The sequence below is a fragment of the Apteryx rowi genome, unplaced genomic scaffold (assembly GCF_003343035.1).
Source record: "Apteryx rowi isolate R43461 unplaced genomic scaffold, aptRow1 scaffold_537, whole genome shotgun sequence".
Lineage (NCBI taxonomy): Eukaryota > Metazoa > Chordata > Aves > Apterygiformes > Apterygidae > Apteryx > Apteryx rowi.
The window spans coordinates 457,628-477,468 of record NW_020450802.1 but is presented as its reverse complement, the minus strand read 5'-3'; the positions used below and the strand labels follow the sequence as shown (position 1 = coordinate 477,468).

Here is a 19,841-nt window from a genome sequence, read left to right as displayed (position 1 = left end):
ACCAAGAGAATGCTAAAAGAAAGCCTCCGCAGCACAGAGCACACCAAAAAAAATGAAGAAAGCTGGAAAGGGTCCTGGGTACTTTCTTCAGTATCATGGCTTAATCTGTCTTCAGACCAAACCTATCAGAACTCCCTCCAGCCCTTTTGCCCACCACTCCAGCTACTGCAGCTTCCAGAGCCTCACCGTGGATGCCTGTCGGTGCCACCGCTGACATTCTGTCAGTGTTTCAAAGGAAACATGGTATGTTTGTGCTTGGGCTCCAGCAGATGTAAAAGCAAGCGTATACTGCCGACGTCTCATCTCTTCCACCTGCAATGGGAAAAATGAGAACAAAACCAGCTTGTCTAAACTCCAGCAATTTACAACTCTGCTGAAAATACAGTTGTAAAGTCATTGGAGAGAAACACAGAAGTAAATCGTTTTGAGCATCTTTCTGCTGAAGCGGATCCAATAAGAAATTATTTCTGGGATACCCATTCGCAACATTGGCTGCTAATGTGAAAACAGAACCAGTGTCTTTAAGTATTTTATTAGCCTTAAGACCACCTAAGCAAAGTAAGTAGAAAGGAGCCGTGCAACTCTCTCTGCACCTGTTAATGGAGTAATTTGCTGCAAAAGCCTAGACTAACTTTTTGTGGATAATACCTATCATTGTAATCCCTTCTTCCTTCTAAGCCACAGGAAGCTAACGAAGAAAAAGTCTTACCTTTCCTCCAATGAGAGGCAAGATGTGCATCTTCCCTGTGTGGCTATCTTTCACAGAGGACACAATGAGGCAGGTACCACAGAGAATTACCAAGCGTTCTGCCCATTTGTGCAGCTGGGTCTTTCCTTTGCGCACATTATAGACTCCAGAGAGCAGGATGCGATCTAACTGTTCCACTTGGCATGGCTTTTCTGAAGAAAAAAGGGACATCAGCCTTTATTTTCCATTTGTTCTTTATTCTCAACTGTGAGAGCACAAATAGCAACACAGCTGTAACAAGCAAAATCAGTTATTGTAAAGGACAAGTAAAGACAAGACATATTAGTGTACTCAAGAAAAAAATCTCATGCAGAAAGACAAGCAACTTCCTCAGTCAGTGCACTAATGTTTACAGTTTTGTAATGATGAGCGACCGTTATAACAGTATACTGAAAGGCGTACAATGGCGACCGTGTAATGCGTTTTAAATCTACAGGCAATTATAGGCCTTGTCAAACTGATGTACATGCCAAATATCCTTCATTCAGACCAAGCTGAAAAAGTAATTGCAAAGTCTTACTGAGTGAGACAGTTACAGAAGCCACCAAGTAAGTGGCTTCCACTGGGCTTTAAAAGAAAGCCTGGAAAAAGCAGCTACAGAAGAATGAAAGTTATTTCCCTGAAGATGATTTAAACGGAAGTACTAGAGCACTGATTGGTTGTAGACTGTGCTATGGGCATTATTAGCTGCGGAGCATGCAAGTAAAGGGGCAGAAATCATTAAAAAAAAAMCAGCAAAAAACATCAAAAGACAAAGTTTCTTATGAATAGCTGGAAAAACAGGCTTGGAAAATGTGAACAAAGTAACTGCCTACTGTTTGTTACTCTCCTGATCAATAAAACAGGACTCTGCAAACATTCACTGGAAATAAGCAAGATGGAAGAGAAAACCCCCAACATCGACTATTAGCACCATTTATCCATCGTAAGATTATAATTATCATTTTTAGAGATTTTCCTTCCTTTCAATACAGAATGTTAGCTGCTCAGGGCGGTGATCCGGCATTAGATCTACAGTTCTCTACTATTCATCATAATTCCTAAAATTACGTGTCTATAAATACACACCTCTTGTTTTAGGGGTAATAGTTCCAGGACATCTAGGAATTGGGGCTTCCTATGCTTCCTTCCCCTCATGATGTCAGAAACATGACAAAAAAAACTGAAAATATTGATTTTATGACCAACTATGCACTGGTCCAACAAAATCTGAGCAGCCCTCCTGCAACTGGAGTATTCTTTTTCTATATGTGATAGAATTACTACATGTCACATTTCCTAGTCAGACACCATAGATACTTCAACGAGCCATACTAGCCTTCCAACACAAGAAATCCAAAACCATATTTATCACTCAGAAATAGCAAAAAAAGAAAATGAAAAGAGATAAACATCTAGTTAAAGCAGGCAGTCAATCTGACAATGAAAAACATTCATGAAACTACAGCCTCCGTTTCAGAACAACTGAGATTGCTACGGTACTCTTCCTGTTGCCAAATCAAAAAAGAATGGAGGGTCTATGTAGACACAGGTCTATGCAGACACATATCTGATGGCAGATATTTATTGTTGTTATTTAAWGTTGTATTTGCTACAGTTACTGTCTCTATTTCTTTCAAACAGTCACTTTAAGAAGTCTCATGTTGACTCTTTACAGTGGATGCTTCTGAATCAGGTTCAAACTGTGGCTGTTTGGGCTAAATGATGACTCAAAATGATGTCATCATCCAGAAACTAAAATATAAATTAAAGAGGAGGACTTACAAATGGCATTAAGCACCTCAATGGAGCTTCAATAACAAATATTTATGCAGCAGTAAATATTATCACTTCTGTGCTGCTCAATATTCCTTTTAAGAAAGAAAAGCAGTATGAATTATATGAGACATGCTAAGCAAATGGAATTCTGACAGTTGGTATGTTTGGCTGTAATTATAGACGAGGAACCATTATTTTAAAAGTGTGTTCCAGGAGACATATCGGGAATCCATTCTTGGTTCTGCACTATTCACTACTCTTTCCTCAACGAGACTGATGTTGAAAGTATTTAAAAAGACCTGGACAAAGAACAGGTCAAAATACACAATTATTTTGATGTTCTGAAAGCTGGCGATAAACAATGGGATCTTCAGTATAGCAAAATACAAAACTCTGCATTGAGACACAAAGACCCCTGTCCTTGGAGACAAAAAACTATTCGCTGAGTCTGTCATGTTCTTTTCAATCAGTTGGACATGAACTACCAGTATGGGACAGACTGGAAGAACTAATTAAATCCACTGACATATAAACCAGAGAATGAACAACAAGAATGGAAACTGATACTCAGAAACCACTTACAGAACAAAGAATAATTAAAGGATTGGAAAAAACTCRTTTCCGTGACAGACATAAAGATTTGATCATTAGTTTATCTAAGAGAAGGTAAGGGTGACATAATCTTAGTCTAATAGTACTAAACAGAGAACATATTAAATAGCAAACTCTTCAATCTCCAAAGAAAATAATATAATGGAATGGTTAGAGGCTGAAGTGGTCCAAATTAGATGACTGGAATGGTCATTCTATCCTTATAATCTGTCATTCTACAATCCTACTTAATCAGGAGAAAATGGGGCTATGAGAAATAATAGCAATGAAGCCCCCAAAAGAACGTCTTGATAGGACACTGTGAAGCTTATTTCAATACCTGCATTTTAAACCACATGACAAAAGACCAAACTACAATGAATGCACAGAAATCTATTCCAAGTTACATCATTCTTTGATAAAGAAAAGCTGCATTTTAGGAAGTGTTTGGCACAAGTCAGAAGAGTGTAAAAGAATCCTAGAGACACTTCAGAGTAGTCACAAGCAAAGTAAGAATATTTCAGTAGATATGAACCCTTTTAAAATCTACACTGAATATAAATATTAAATCATTAGAACAGTCCTGCCCCTGGAAACAAACTTTCGCTCCACATGGAGCCAGCTCAGAGAGCTGGAGAAGAATCGAGAGGCTGCAGCATCCGCTCTCTGGCAACCTCTGATAGCCACAAGCTAAAATGCTGAACATACCCCAACAGCAAACATTCTGAAGTGTGAAATACTGCATTCTTCTCCCATGAGAGAAATCCATTCACCCTATGAACTCTTCCTCACGATAGACTGACATGACATGTTATTGAGATCTCAAAAGAACCCATGTGAGAAACACAAGGGTTTTGCCGACTACAAATCTTGTTACCACAGGCTCTGTAATAAAGGATGAAATATGTCATGAAGAATTTTATACAGAGCTCTGGAGGACTAAAGTCAAACTTCCACCTGATTTTCTTAGACCTGATCTTGAATGTATTTAACTTTTAATGCACAGCATGTCTCCACCGTATACTAATAATGTCACTGACCTGCAATCTTTGCAGTTATCTGTGTACTGAACTACAAAGAAACACTTACTTTGAAACAGAAACATCTAGGTACAAAATTATATCCAGCTTAAGGCAACAGCTAGGTGTGAATTTTAGAGTTTCACATTGTTACTTACACATTGCTTCTCCATTTATTATTCTCATTTCTTTTTTAAGCATCTCTTGTGGACTGCTACATACTTAATGTATTCTGATTTTTCTAATCTGACCAGACCTACGAGCTTTCTTGATAAAATGATCAATTGGTTTACAACTTCTGCTGCAAGCCCTAATTTCTTAATAGTAATGGACTCTGTGTCTCAAATTATCCAAGTCCTTTCTTACTGCACTCTTATTTGTAAGTTCATGAAGTTGCATTCTAAAAGCCACTAGAATTTCTGCTCCCCTCCATTTCCATTCCCTGGAATACTGTTTTGGATTGCTATACTAATTGAAACTTATTTTAACTTAGACTAGACACATATTCTAGACTTCTGGGGGATTCTCCACTCTTCTGTCAACTTAATAGTATTCCCACGCAAGCAGCAAAAGCATTAGCAGTGCTGATCACCTCATTTCAATGGAGCACTGTGACTCTACTGAGCAAAATAGAATTCTACTTCAGTCTTCTCATCTACATACACTTACTTTTAGGTCATCCTACCTCTTCTCCCCTGCACTCTCCCAATCCCCACAAGATAATGAAAAATCTCCCAGATGCTTTTTTGAGGTTCTCTCTACTGTTTAGGTATCTTACCAGTTAAGAAACCCAGGATAATTTTCTAAACATTCAGACTTAATTGAATATTTGAAAAAACACAAACAAGCCTGAATGATGGACCAATGAGTTTCAAGTTTTATGAATCTCCCTTTCTTAAGTTTACATGCATTTTATCCAAAATAATCCCTAAGAAAGACCCCAGCAGCTGGTCCTTTGTCTTACTTAGGAAAGGATCCTGACGTCTGTCAGCAGCAGGAACCTGCAGGTATTGAGTAGCCCACATGTACGCCAGATGATGACAAAAACTCTAATTAGACTCTCTGGAAAAATATTCTCACTACTGATTATATATACCTCACTTCAAGACACAAACCATGCTCCAAACTTTCATTACCAGAGAAATGGTAAGCATCTGCTAAGCTATCATACTGTTCCTCAACCAGAAAGCAGGGTTTTAAGTTTGCCAAATTTAAAACATTTAGCATTGTCTATGCCAGGCTGAACTTAGCTAAAATAGTTAGTTGTATATTTATTTATAACATCAACTTTGTTGAGATGCTCCCCTGTTTGGATCAGGGACATGAAGTTTGGCATAAGATACCCTCCATGATGAGAAACTCTCATCATCCACATATAAGTTGCTTGGATCTGGTCAAGCTGAAAGACCAGCTCCCCAACCTTGTAAGAATTATGGGACCACTCACTGCCACAGCAGTACTGTTCCAAACACTAGATATTATTAATTAGGAAGCTACACCAATACCCCAGTTTCCCTATCCCCTCTCACACATTTGTGCCACGCACATTGCAGCACTAATAACAGGCCTGGAGCCAACATCCAAGGACTTCCACTCTGGATCCCAGCTATTACGCAGTTCCTCAAGTTATGCATAAGGATGGTCTTAATTTCTAGGGACAGGCAAGCTCCTCTCACTCTTTCCAGCTCCAAGTGTGGACTTGAAAATCACTGTGACCATGCTTAACTCCATACTCCCATTAGCAAGCACACACACTCCCGTGCAGTGCAAGGACGTCATCAACAGGCAGAGCTAGCATCTGCAACAGCAGCCTACAAGTTACACAAGTCCACCTATAGCCATAGCAGGAATAAAGACAATTCCCCACCAAAGAAAGTCTGTGACCCTCTAAGATTCCCACCTGTCACATCTCACATAGATGGGCAGTTTGATGGCTCTGGAGAGCTTCTTCCATTTGGTGTGCTGYTGAGCCATGTAAAGATCCCATAACAATTGAGCTCTGAGCTCGCCCATCCAGTCTGAGTCACTGGCCTCTGTCTTCCCAGTGTCTTGTTGAGAGGAAGCCCCCCATTCCTACACCATTCTGCCAACCAATCTCACATTCTCTCCCTCATAAAACTCCTGGGCCCCTACAAGTATCTCAACGGTCAGACTTCAGCATGCACACTTCCCTCTCACTGCTGTTTAATGCGAGCTACTTATTAATAGTTTCCACCACTTGTAGTCTCATCACCTACACAGCTGGGCATAAGGATTCACAATGCATCAGGAAAAAAAAAAAACCCCAAAATACCCTACATATCATGTGGGAAAAGCTGACAGTAAACAGTGGGAAGAGAACCACTGCTTTGTTATCATTTTCTTTTACTTTCTTTAAAACAGGTCTCATGAACTCTCTCTTCAGTCCTCATACTTCTTCCTTTACAGCCTCTTTCTAGGCAGAGCTACTCTCCCATGCTGACTGAAACTACCCACTTCCATTTTTGACCTACTTGCTTCCATGAAATGGGCTTGCCCTTCTTGAATCTTCAAGCAGATCCTGCTTGACACACCTCAGCCAAATTCCTCACAAGCTCTCTACAGCTATATTCTTGATGCCTTTTCCCTTTCACCTGAAGTCACTTCTGATTCCCCTACCTCTTGCCCTACAAATCCAGACTGTGTCCAAATCACACTTGTTCCGTCTCCGCTGCACATCTACGCTGTTTGCCTATTTTGCACACAGCTCACAGACAGGAGGAGTCTGTTTCAGGTAAAAGGGTTGAGAAACCAATTCCTTGTGATTTCATTTCTTGACATTGAACAACCAAGTGATGGACAGCAGCTTAGTCAGACTACTCAGTTCCACTACACAGGGGCAATTTTCCTTAAAAAACAAACACACACAAACTTTTTTTCTGAAATGCAAAAAATAAGCAAGCAAAGTATCTAAAAAATAGAAATCATGTAATTATCAACTTTCCTCATTCCTTTTACATTTCTTCTGTCTCCTCTTCAACAAATTCCTTTTCTGACTACCAGCATCATACACTAATAGGCCTATGACTGTTGTTCTGTTGCTCCTCATACACATGGTATCCTCCCCAAATTGACCAAACTCAGAATTGGCCACTCAGAAGTCTCACTTCTGCAACACAATGCACTGGTTTACTTACAGCAGCCTGCACTGTTATTAAGCAGCTGGCATTTTCATGCAATTTTCACAGGCTGTGGAAGTATTTAACCAGGATGCTCCTTCCTTGTATGCATGCATCTTTTGGAAAGACAACCTTCAGGCAGGTTGCCTGAAATGGCTTATCTAGAGTGAACTGCAGTAGGTTTCTGATCCCATTTGGAGCTCTGAGCTGTTTGTCATAACATTAAAAAATAAAGATAACAGAGCAATCTTGTGGCTTCCTATGGAGTTGTCTTTTCTCCAAGGCATAGATATGGTCAAGAGAACTACAAAATTCATTATGCTTTTTCTATTAATTTTGAAAACATGGTATTTTAAGAAATGCCTACCGATATATTGTATGTTTGATGCAGCCATCTATAAACCCAATAGTCAATGATCTGTGCTTCAGCTGAGTTCCATCTCATAGTTAAAGCTATAGGAAGACTGACAGCATGCAGGTATACAAGTTCTTACCACTGTAAAAGCGAATCATACAGCTGAGATCAGAGTTTGTCGCTTCGTCCTGCATTCTGGCAGGATCCTCAAAACCCAAACCAGCCAAGTAGTCATACACAATCTGAAGGGGTTTTTCCGTGGGCTCCAGTCTCCTGTCAAAACATACAAGAAAGGAGTTTGAGAATGCAAGAAAGATTTATTATGTCTTATTGCAGTTAGAGTGTTAAGGAGTACTGACATACTGGTCGTTCTGCTCCTCTAAAAAGGTCTGGCAAGCACACATCCTTGGGGTCTGTGCTTCCTGTTTGTCAAAACTGTAGCACTTGAAGAATTGCATTACAGAGGGGAAATGGAGAGGAAAAGCAATGGGCATGACCCGTACAATCCACAGTGATCATTTCCTATCCATGATTCCAGGAGTAGCAGGAGGAAACAATGACAAGAAACAAAATCAGGAACACTGACAAAAAMCCCCAGACCCCAATAATTGAAAAAACCCTACTTACAATGACTGAAAGATATAAAAGAACTCTACTTAAACAAATTTCTCTTCCAAATACAGCTGGGAGCAAAGCACATGAGAATCCTGCAGAAGGATGACTTCTAAAAAGACAGACAAGAAAAGAAATTTCCCCTTCTCTTCAGATCTCATCACTATAAGCCTCTTATGCTTTGACAAATTAGCTCAAATAGTATATTTAAAGAGAAGACATTTTTAGAACTGCAACATACAGTAGGAAGGATTCAGGGGGCTAACCTGAATAAAAGGGAGTAAGAAAAACTTCTCCCAAAATATCAGGTTTAGTATATTCAGATCAGAAAAGACATTTTCTGATCCTCTCATCCCACTTCTTCCAGAGACTCTGGATTGTTATTTTCTGCAATAAAATCACAATTTCTGGCTAAGTTAGAACTTTATTTTAAGAAAAAAWAATAATTTAAAAGATTAAGCCCTGAAGATGTAAAATGGAATTAAAATAAATTGTTCCAATTGTTCCACTCATTATTATCCACCATTAAAAATCCTCATTTTTAATCTAAATGTGCCCAGTTTCAGATTCCAGTCACCGGACCTTGAGTTTTAGTCATCCACTCTATAAGTGGGTGTTTATAAATCAGGAACCAAGTCATCTCAGACTTCCTCTTCAAGGTGAAGCTCAACATGCTCTTCAAAATTTCTTGCAGTATGATGGGTTTACCTTGACTCAAAATCATTTTTTACCACTCTCTTTAAAATTTTTTAGCTTATCAACATTCTGTAAGTGTTAGCACCGTGATTGTTTACTGTATCCATGAACTGACTATCCAATAAGGTACAGTGACTTCTTGATTCTTCTCAGTACAACACAGTATTTATATTCCAGGAYCAAATCTGCTCTCCCCACCATGGGACCCTCTTTGAGGACCAGTGACTTCTTGGAAGAGATGGGATCCACCTGACTAACTGGGGCAAAAGTATCTTTGCCAGCAGGCTGGCCAACCTGGTAAGAAGAGATTYAAACTAGGAATGATGGGGATGGGAGAGAATGGACAACAATCAAGAGAGGAAGTGGTGGACGGGGTTGGCAAGCAAAGGATCTGTGGTCAAATGAACAAAAGGGGCCTTGTAATCAATGAAACAGGGCTAAAGTGAAGTCACCTGAAGCATATACATGTAAACAAGGAAGTRCCTACAGGACAACATTACGGGAAAAGCTCTCATACTCTTTCTGGGAAATTAGCATGCTTGGGTGCCTCTCAAGTACTGTTCGCTAAGGCATGCAGCATGGGGAACAAATGGAATCAGAAGTCTGTGTGCAGTCACAGGGCTATGATCTCACTGGGATCACAGACACATGGTGGGATAGCTCACATGACTGGAGTGCTGTGATGGATGGATACAGGCTCTTTAGGAAGGACCAGCCAGGAAGGTGAGGAGGGGGAGCTGCCCTTTACATGAGAGAGCAACTGGAATGCATGGAGCTCTGCCTGGAGACAGGTGAGGAATTAGTTGACAGCATATGGGTCAGGGTTAGTGGGCAGACTGGCATGGGTGACGTTGTACTGGGCATCTGCTACAGACCGCCTGATCAGGAAGAAGTAGATGAGGCCTTCTTCAGATGGCTGGAAGAAGCCTCATATTCGCAGGTCCTAGTCCTCATGGGGGACCCTTAGCCACCCTGATATCTGCTGGAGGGACAATACAGCAGGGCACAAGCAATCCGGGATATTTCTAGAGTGCATTGATGACAACTTCCTAATACAGGTGATTGAGGAGCCCAAGGAGGAGAAGCACTCTGTTGGACCTCATACTTACAAACAAGGAAGGACGGGCAGGGATGTGAAAGTCAGGGGCAACCTTAGCTGCAGTGACCTCAAGATGGTAGAGTTCAGGATCCTGCAAGGAGGGAGCAAGGCAAAAAGCAGGATCACAACCCTGGTCTTCAGAAGATCAGACTTTGGCCTCTTCAAGGATCTGCTTGGAAGAATCCAATGGGATACAGCCCTGGAGAGAAAGTATTCAAGGAGCCCCTCCTCCAAGCTTAAGAATGGTCCAGCCTGATGAGCAGAAAATCAAGCAAAAGCAGCAGGTGGCCTGCACAGATGAACAAGGTGCTCCTGCCTAAACTCAAACATAAAAGAGGAAGAAGAAGGTACAGGTGATCCAGAGGACTGTAGAGACACTGAGTGTGCAGGGATGAGGTTAGGAAAGCCAAAGCCCATCTGGGGTTGAATCTGAGGAGGGACATGAAGGACAACAAGAAAGATTTCTACAAGTTACCTTAGCRGCAAAAGGAAGGGTAGGGAAAATGAGGGTCCACTGCTGAATGGCACAGGGAACCTGGTGACAAAGGACATGGAGAAGACTTGAGTTACTCAATGCCTTCTTCACCTCAGTCTTAACTGGTATGACCAGCCTTCAGGAATCCCAGGTCTCTTTGACCACTGGGAAAGTCTGGAGCAAGGAATATCTACTCTCAGTGGAGGAGGATCAGGTTAGGGAATATTTGAACAAACTGGACACGAACAATTCCATGTGACCTGACAGGATGCACCTGCAAGTGCTGAGGGAGTTGACCAATGTCACTGCAAGGCCACTCTCAATAATCTTTGAGAGGTCATGGCCATCAGGAGAGGTTCCTGAGGACTGGAAGAAAGCAAATGTCACTCCTATCTTCAAGGAGGTCAAGAAGGAGGATCTGGGGAACTACAGGTTGGACAGCCTCACCTCAGGCCCCTGGGAGATGATGGAGCAACTAATCTTGAATACCATTTCCAGACACAGGAAGGACAAGAAGTGATTGGAAGTAGTCAGCATGGATTTACGAAGGGGAAATCATGTTTGACCAACCTAGTAGCCTTCTGCAATGAGATTATTGGCTTGGTGGATAAGGGAAGAGCAGTGGACGTTGTTTATCTTCACTTTAGCGAGACTTTTGACACTGTCTCCCATAACAACCTCACAGACAAGCCGATGAAGTACAGGCTAGATAAGCGGACATTGAGGTGGATTGAAAACTGGGTGAACAGCAGAGCTCAGAGGGTTGTAATCAGCGGCATGATGTCCAGCTGGAGGCCAGTCACTAGTGGAGTATCCCAGGGGTTGTTGCTGGGTCCAGTACTGTTTAACATCTTCACTCATGACCTGGATAATGGGACACAGCGCATCCTCAGCAAGTTTGCTGAGGATACAAAGCAGGGAGGAGTGGCTGATATACCAGATGGTTGTGCCACCATTCAGAGGGACCTCAACAGGCTGGAGAAATGGGCAGAGAGAAACCTCATGAAATTCAGCAAAGAGAAATGCAAAGTCCTGTCTCAGGCGGAAATAACCCCGTGCACCAGTACAGGCCAGATGCTGATTGGCTGGAAAGCAGCTTTGCAGAGAAGGACCTGGGGGTCCTGGTGGACAACAAGTTGAACATGGGCTAGCAACGCACTCTCATGGCAGAGGCGGCCAACAGTATCYCAGGCTGCATTAGGAAGAGCATCACCAGCAGTTTGAGGGAGGAGATCCTTCCCCTCTACTCAGCATTGGTGAGGCCACACCTGGAGTGCTGTGTCCACCTCTGGGCTGTACAGTAAAAGAAAGACAAGGACCTGCTGGAGCGAGTCCAGTAAAGGGCTCGAAGATGACTAAGGGGCTGGAGCATCTCTCATACAAAGAAAATCTCAAAGGGCTAGGATCGTTTAGCCTGGAGAAGAGAAGGCTCAAGGGGGGATCTTATCAATGTGAATAAATATCTGATGAGAGGGTGTAAAGAAGATGGAGCCAGACTTTTTTCATTGACAGGACAAAAGGCAACAGGCACAAACTGAAACACAGGAGATTCTGTCTGAACATAAGAAAACACTTTTCTACTGTGAGGTGGTTGAACACTGAAACAGGTTGCCCAGAGAAGTTGTGGAGTCCCCATCCTTGGCAATATTCAAAACCTGACTGGACACAGTCCTGAGCAGCCTGCTCTAGCTGACCCTCCTCGAAGAGAGGGTTGAACTAGACAATCTCCAAAGGGCTCTTCCAACCTCGACTACTCTGATTTTGTGATTGAATGGCACATTCGCTCATGCCCCTTCAATCCACAAGTTCTTCTGAGTAGCAGTTTTTGCAAGTTATACCCCCTTCCTCTACTATTTAGTATACTAGGTTTCTACATAAATACATCAAGCTATATTGAAAAGCAGTCAGTTCCAGAGAATACTGTATGTTAAACCAATTAGATCAACCTGTAGCACTGACTTGTCAATATTTATCACTCCCACAATTTACATTTCCTGATTTTTTCCTTTTTCTTTTAGCCATAGATCATTAACAGAGCAACTGAACAGTATAAGAAGTCTACTTTTCTTCATTCAGACAACCTCTCCTCCAAAAAACCCCTTACACTGAATAATGATTTCCAGTTTGTAAGACTTCAGCCAATCAGTTTTATTGGTTGTGTATTGCTTTTCTATCAGTGACATCAGAACATCCTGTAGTGCAACAAATAGCTAATGTCTTTGGCGACCAAGCTTGAAATTTCTATGTATCAAGATCAAGTTTGTTTGGTAAGACCTGTTTTCTACTGAACTTTAACTGGCATTATACATCATTCATAAAGCACAGAAATATTTAATGATTCATTTTAATGATTATTCTACAGCATTTCCACTACTACTGACAGCTTTACAGCTGCCAGCTTATAATTAAGGCAGGACTGATTTCACAAAACATGCACCATCTAAAAGCATCTAGTCATCCAGACTTCCTTTGCAGTCAACAGGACACATCTCAAGAAGTTAACTGACCTCAGGTATTTCAAGCACATACATTGCAACTCTTTCACTTCACAGATAGGATCTTTGGATCAGAAACTGAAGCGGGATTACTCTCAAAGTTAAAGTCCAAAACAACAGAGCTTCTACCATGAAAAGACAATGTGGTTGACATGCAACTAAGACCAAAAAAAATGGTTCTTACCTCTCAATGCTTGCTAAGCCTTATTAGGGCAAATTTACATTTTTTATATGGAAATACACCAGCTTGTTATCCAAAGAACTGTATATGAAATGGCCCCCTTCCTCCCACTTCAGAAATGGACTCTTGGAGCTCTACTGATCAATAAACTGACATCAAGCTCTCCTGAATTAACAGGCTCTAGGCAACCCTAAATATAATCAGAAATTATTGAGAAATGTCAACCCATAAATAAGTTAATGGACAAAGAAAATTTTGCTCTCTCTCTCCAAACCCACCCAAAGGATGGAATCGGTTTGCTTGGAAATCTGTCCTTATTCCTTTCTTTATAGGACTGATAGGATTATAAGTTTAGTTTATCAAATATCAGCTGCCTTAACCAACAAAAAACGCTTATTCCTATCAAGGCCTGTCAGCAGTTATAATTTTTAATCAATTTTGGGGGCTGTACTAATTTTGTAAAGCTTGCAATGTGACCAAAACCAACATCAGAGATAGCAATTTGATATCCACTGTATGTATACTCCAAAATTTATACATTAAAACTATATTCAGAAAAGTTGAAAGTTTAAGATGTAATCAAGTGTGTGCCAGGGTGGTGGTGGTGCTGCTGTTTTTGGATTTTTCAATTAAAAAAAGAAAAACAAAAAAAAAAGAGAGACTCAGAAAACGGCTGCTGCTTTCTGCTCCTTCTCTAAACCAGCAAAGAAAAAGAAATAGAGATAGTCAACAGTTTTATGCATATTCAGATAACGTAGTGCTTTATGTTGAAACRTAACTTTTTTTTGCAAAGAAAATCTCACTATTCTTTTCTCACATCCAAGTCACGTGCTATGCCACAAGCGTGTGACAAACAAAAGCATAGTTTTCAGTTATGTGTAATGCCTCTTTTGAAGTGAAAAATTCGTAGGAAAGCCAAATTCATCTGAACTTTCCGAAACAAATTGAACAAATGCTCAGCATTCACAGGAGTTTAAGGTACGTAATGCCAGAGTACTGAGCTCAGATAATTACTACTGTTCAACTTGCCAACAGCACAGTTCTTTCTATTCCCTGGTACAGTCACTAGAAAGTGAGTTTAAACTCCATRGCAATTACTGCATTAAATCATACAAAATAGTAATGCAAATATTTAAAAACTTTAAACACATGATTTTTCAAAAGTCAGTCCATCCTTTTGCACTAGTAAATTGGAAATCAGATTTCCTAAGAAATTTCTTACAATCTCTCTATAGTTGTGTCAAATTTTGATCTGAAAACCACATGGAAGTAACCTGGTAACATTTCATGTATTTTAGAAAACAATCCAAGTTTGCCTCAGTATCAGAAAAACTACAGCTTGCCCATGTAACTGGGAAGACTTTACTCTTGATGATGCTATCCACTTTATATCTTGTATGGGATAAGAAGCCTTCCAAAATAATTTGGAGGCCCTATAAACAAGGACCAAATCCTATGCTTTCCAAAACAAAACAGAAAGTAGTTTCTAGTCTGCAATCCAGAATGGACATTCCAGAATTGCTTACCAACTGTACAGCCATCAATTATTCAGATGCTGCTTAACTTTTTGGAACTCCTGGGAAAAGATCTTAGTCCAGCTAAGATGCAGCTCTTTGTACAATCAGCATGAAAAGCTGACTTACGAAAAGCTTCTTCCTTCCCTGCTTTGTGAGAGGGACACTGGAAAAGTAACTGGTTCAAAAGAGTGCAAAGTCATCAATGCTTCTCTCTTTGCAGAGATTTTTATAAGTTCAAATATAAGTGCTTGGTCTTTTTCAGGACCTTCTTGAGCTTAGAGCCAAGCATTTCTATAAATGTGTAACTGAGGTTTAAGTTATCACTTAAATTTATTACTATAGAAATGGATAGTGGTGAACACAACACTGTAATTTTAAAGAGCTTTCTGAGGTGACTTCAGAAATAACAAACCTGTACATCTGACTCCAGTACCTCCAGGCAAGTTACTAGAAACTGGAATAATAGATTGCACCAAACAATTCAGGTTTCCAATACAGCAAATCCTGATGTATTCTTTAACTTTCAGTGCAGAATTTAAGAGAAATATGAGATTTGACTGGCTCTCCAAATACCTTGCCCAAGTTTCCCTAGACTACCCCTAGATTCCACTTCTTCTGCTATCAAAGCTCTGTGCTTGACAACAAGCAGCTTTTCCAGCATGTGACCCACGGCTCAGGAACCATAAATGCTTGAGTGTCACTCRCAAAAAGAACACTTCAGGTAGTCTGCACCTAGACTTCCTATTGTGACATTAAGAAAAAAGACAAGAAAAAAACTCAAACACTATAATTTGGTTGCTGAAAGGGCTTTCTGAGGCTGTTGCTAGTATGCACTGAACTTCTTGCACACATCAAATTTCAGGAAGAACCTTAATATAGTAAAGGCATAAGCCTTTTTCATATGACACAATATATTCAAACTGTATCACAGTTCTATAGGCTGCTCAAAAGACAGTAAGGTACTGCACCATGGTTTACCCTCTTGAGAAAGCCGGATACTCTATCCCACCATACTTGACCCTTCTACAGATGAGACCTGGTTTTGTCAGTATTTTTATTTTTATCATCTTTCACTTCAGCAAGAATTATTGCTTCAGGATGACTAATTTGAAAAACCTTTAGTTTTCTTTCTCTTCCACATAAATCAAGCAGATACGCTTCCCGAAGATATCAACCAAACACAATGCCTCCATTTTCGTTCTTTTTCTAAAAAAGTCATGTGCGAGAGGAACATTTTCAGTAGTACCTAGTCAAGCCTAATCCCCTAACCAATGTATCTCTCTTGCCATTGTATCATTTCTATCTGAAAACCAATCAAAAGAATATTCTGTATTTCTGCACCATCTATGTTTGTTTGCCTGCCACTGGCTGGAATACAAGAGCCAGGGCCAAAAAGTTAAGCCTTCTGAATTTTTTAAGTTGACTGCCAAAAGCCGTAAGTTGTTCAAAGCTTGTTATTTTGCAAAAGAATCTGAGTTTACAGAAAAATCTGCACCAAAAAAGTTGCGTGCACACAGGATGCAATGACTGACCACTCGGCAGATGAAGCATGGGTTGGTGTTACATGTTTCAAGCATCAAGACCTGGTGGGAGGATGCTTGACCRTCAGCTCACGGCAGAGCTATTCTTCTGGCACCAGCTGCAAGTCAGGTCTGTGACCCAAGAGACACTAGAGCAGAGTCCCAATGTTTAGTTAATGACATGTCTCAGGCTCACATGCAGAGGTCTAGTACAGGGCGCTGCAAATAAAGCAGTGAACAAACCAGCTTGCTGCCTACTGACCGCATTCAAACCAGGCTATGAAGCAGTTCACTGGATGCCTTTGGAGACATCCGAGAGTCCTGACTGAATGGATCATTGCTCCAACTCTTGAGGAGGTCTACTAGTAAAATCTAAAAAAAGGTCTGGAAAGCACGGAAGGGAAAACCAAATCCAGTATCTGGAACAAGTGGCTTGAATGGCAGAGTTTCTACATGGAACCTTCTTCATTAGTGTGACCAAAGCCGACTGATTCCAAAGGCAACAGTTAAAGCTTGAGGTAGAAAAATACACTTTCCCTTTGAGAGAAAGCAACGTGAATAGATACTAGAATACATGGCACCCTGGCAGCCGCAGCAGCTGCTACATGATACAAACAGCCCATTATACCCGCATCAGTATCACAGAATCACAGAAGGGTTGAGGTTGGAAGGGACCTCTGGAGATCATCTAGTCCAACCCTTCTGCTCCAGCAGGGTCACCTAGAGCACGTGGCACAGGATCGTGTCCAGGCGGGTTTTGCATCACATACTGGCCGCTTCCACTGAGCGGGAGAGGCAGCTCTGTTAGGCAAGGGTGCAAGGGCTAAGAAGACAGAAACAAAGCCCACACAAAGCAGCAACAGTTTCACAATTCCTGCTGCAACTGTAGCTCTTCTTCACCAGTTACAGTGAGTTTTCAAACCTTCTTCGGTAGAAGTTTTGTAGTGATGGGCGTCCAGACCAAAGAAGGTATCCATGCTATTTTTGTTTAATCCTCCCCTCCGCAGGAAGGGATAATTTTGAATAGGAAAAGATGCTAACAGAAAGATTCCAGCAAGGAAAACCCTAAAGATCCTTCACTTGCACTATGAAGAATAAGATAAAATTCTGACAGAAACTGACTCCACTGCACACATACTCAAAAGGGAACTACAGAAACATTACAAGGACACTACTGATTATTTAAAGCAAATACACGAAGAAGTTTTCTGTTATTCTCCCATTTGCTGTCCAGTTAGTGTTCAGTTTTCTGAGTCAGGTACCATACCATATCACCCTTTGCCATACTCAGGTTTTGACAGTCACCTACTGAGATTAAAAGGGTGTGGAATTCAGAAGTTATTTGGGAGAATAACATAGTCATGGAAAAATGCAATCAGATGCTTAATTGAGCAATCTGTATTCACAAACATGTTATTAAAGTAATCAGCAAACTTTGTGCAAGGAAAGAATTATCTCAGCAGAGCATGGGGATACCTTGAGCGTTCTGTCATCTTCCTGTGGAAATGCAAGCAGGTACCATTTGGACATGCTTCCTGTTACCAAAAGAGACGGTTACTGAAGCAATACTGGTAACTCCCATTTCTCTACTGAGAACACCTCTAACGGGAAGTAATTTAGGAATCTCTCTTGTGGCAAATATATTCTGAGAATTACAAAGGCAACAGACATGCAAGAATCAAAAACTCTCCATTAACCTCAAAATAAAGCTTGACAAAGTGCTAGACACACCACGAGGCAACAAGTTTAAGAGTGGGAATTAACCAGGTTTACAGCTTGGTGCTTGCTTCCAAAACATTGGCGGCAGGATCAATTTGTTAATCCAGTGCAAAGCTGGCCATAAATCAAAGACAGGCACTGGTATCTAGCGCAAGAAGAGAGATATAAATTCAAAGCAATTCAAACACAAAAGCCATCTCAAAAGCTCAAACACAAGAGAAAAGAAACAACAAAACATCCCTCTATGAACATATCTACAAGCTTTAGCCAGTCTTTTTGTGATCTGCAGTAAGGAGTCAATGCTTTCTTCTAAATACTGGGAGATCTGCTCTCTGTAATAGCCCAAACCAAGCTAATTTCCTCAAAAATACTTCAGTCAATGAATGGAGATTTTCAGCTGCCTCCATAGCTCCATTCAAGTGTCCATCTATCCTCATCTAACAGCTTTCTAACTGACCTATCTCTGGTTCCTATGACCCAGACAGGACAAGACAAACGGCTCTAAATACCTTTTTTCAACTGTCAGTTTTAACTGCATCCTATTCTCCACATCTATTGCCACTAGCACCCCCTCTATTTGATCAAATGTACGTGATATGTTTTTTTACCTTTGGACCCATACACYGTATGATTTTCATTTCAATTTCAGAGAGTCAGCTCTGCTCCTGTCCAGTTCGTGATGTCAATCTCTATTACCTGGTCTTTAGTAACAGGATCATAGTGAATTTTTTGGGCAGGGAAGAGGAGCAGCCACTTTATAACTGAATTTTAAGTCCAGAAGAATCAATGCAAAGTCTAAATTCTAACATACCTAATTGGAGCCTGTAAACCTAGAGGAKTCCATAATACACTCAGCATAAAGTTCACATGCATTAAACCCTATACCAAGGTCTGTTTTCAACCTATAATAACTGCAGGTGTAAAACGTATGACCTGAAGCCTAAGTCTTCTTTATACAACCCTTACACTACCTCTGTGCCTACCTTTAATTGTTATTTACCTTGCAATTCATTTTAAGAAGATATCTTTAGCAAAAAAATTGCTAACGCATAAATGTTACCAGACGTAACTGTGAAAGTACTCTACATGTTTCACTGACTCAGAAGGATTGCTTACAGGCTCTTAAATAGCTTAAATTTTATTGATTTTAGAACAGCACTAAAATAGAAGATAACAAAGGAGTACCTGAACAGTAACCTCTATCTACAAAATAAGGATGCATTTCTGGTTGAAGATCCAGCCAACCCCTCCCAGCTAAAACACCTATGGCTTGACTAAGAGATGGGCAAAAAGCTCCCCAGGACCTCGCTTTATGAGTCGCAGTACTCAAGGCCACCTCTGTCTGTTCCGTATCAGCCCTGATGACATATGTAGRCACAAAGCGATCACAGAGCCCTGCATGTCTAAAGCAAACATTTCTCAATGCAGATGTATGCTTCCTCAGCCCTCACCTGACCAGGTCTCCGTGAAACTGCAGAAAGAGGTTTTCCCTCTCTTCTCCATCACATATCTCAGATACTGGGGTGTCCACTGTACAAAGGACCAAGTGCAAGTCAGAAGAAGCATTAACTGCAGAATCTCCTCCATAAATATATACGCAGCCTCGTCCAACGTCCTCTTTCAGCCAGTCCCTCTCACGGGAACCAAACCGACTCCTGTTCAAGCAGCTTCTGCTCCCATTGCGCTTCATGTTTCTCTGCCAGGCAAGTGAAACAGAACGTCAGTGACTAGCTCTCAAGCCGACATTTGGCTGCTCTCCTCCTGCAGAGGCTTTCGTTCACTGCTCCGAGCTGACCCGGCAGCCGGGCTGGCAGAGGCCGCAGGCATGCCGCCCCGGCGCTGCCGGGGACCCGGCCGGGGAGCCCCGCGCCGCCAGCCCGGGGGAGCCGCCCCGCCTCTCCCCGCACGGCCCCGGCCCC

General features: G+C 41.2%; 1 protein-coding gene across 3 annotated transcripts in view; it reads right to left on the bottom strand.

Annotated features, from left to right (window-relative positions):
* The window catches only part of PHLPP2 (PH domain and leucine rich repeat protein phosphatase 2), a 44,658-nt gene extending 25,043 nt beyond the window's left edge, over window positions 1-19,615 (bottom strand). Inside the window, exons 1-5 of one of the 3 annotated variants that reach the window (XM_026081106.1) lie at window positions 19,374-19,462; window positions 17,680-17,738; window positions 7,748-7,881; window positions 710-900; window positions 187-312 (exon numbers count right to left, since the gene is read on the bottom strand). In XM_026081106.1, coding sequence (XP_025936891.1) covers window positions 187-312; window positions 710-900; window positions 7,748-7,881; window positions 17,680-17,696 — 468 coding nt within the window. In that variant the 5' untranslated portion in view covers window positions 17,697-17,738; window positions 19,374-19,462. Of the gene's footprint in view, window positions 1-186; window positions 313-709; window positions 901-7,747; window positions 7,882-17,679; window positions 17,739-19,373 lie in introns of all 3 variants that reach the window. The other 2 variants (XM_026081108.1, XM_026081105.1) reach the window with 2 other exon arrangements.
* Window positions 19,616-19,841: the final 226 nt, after the last annotated feature.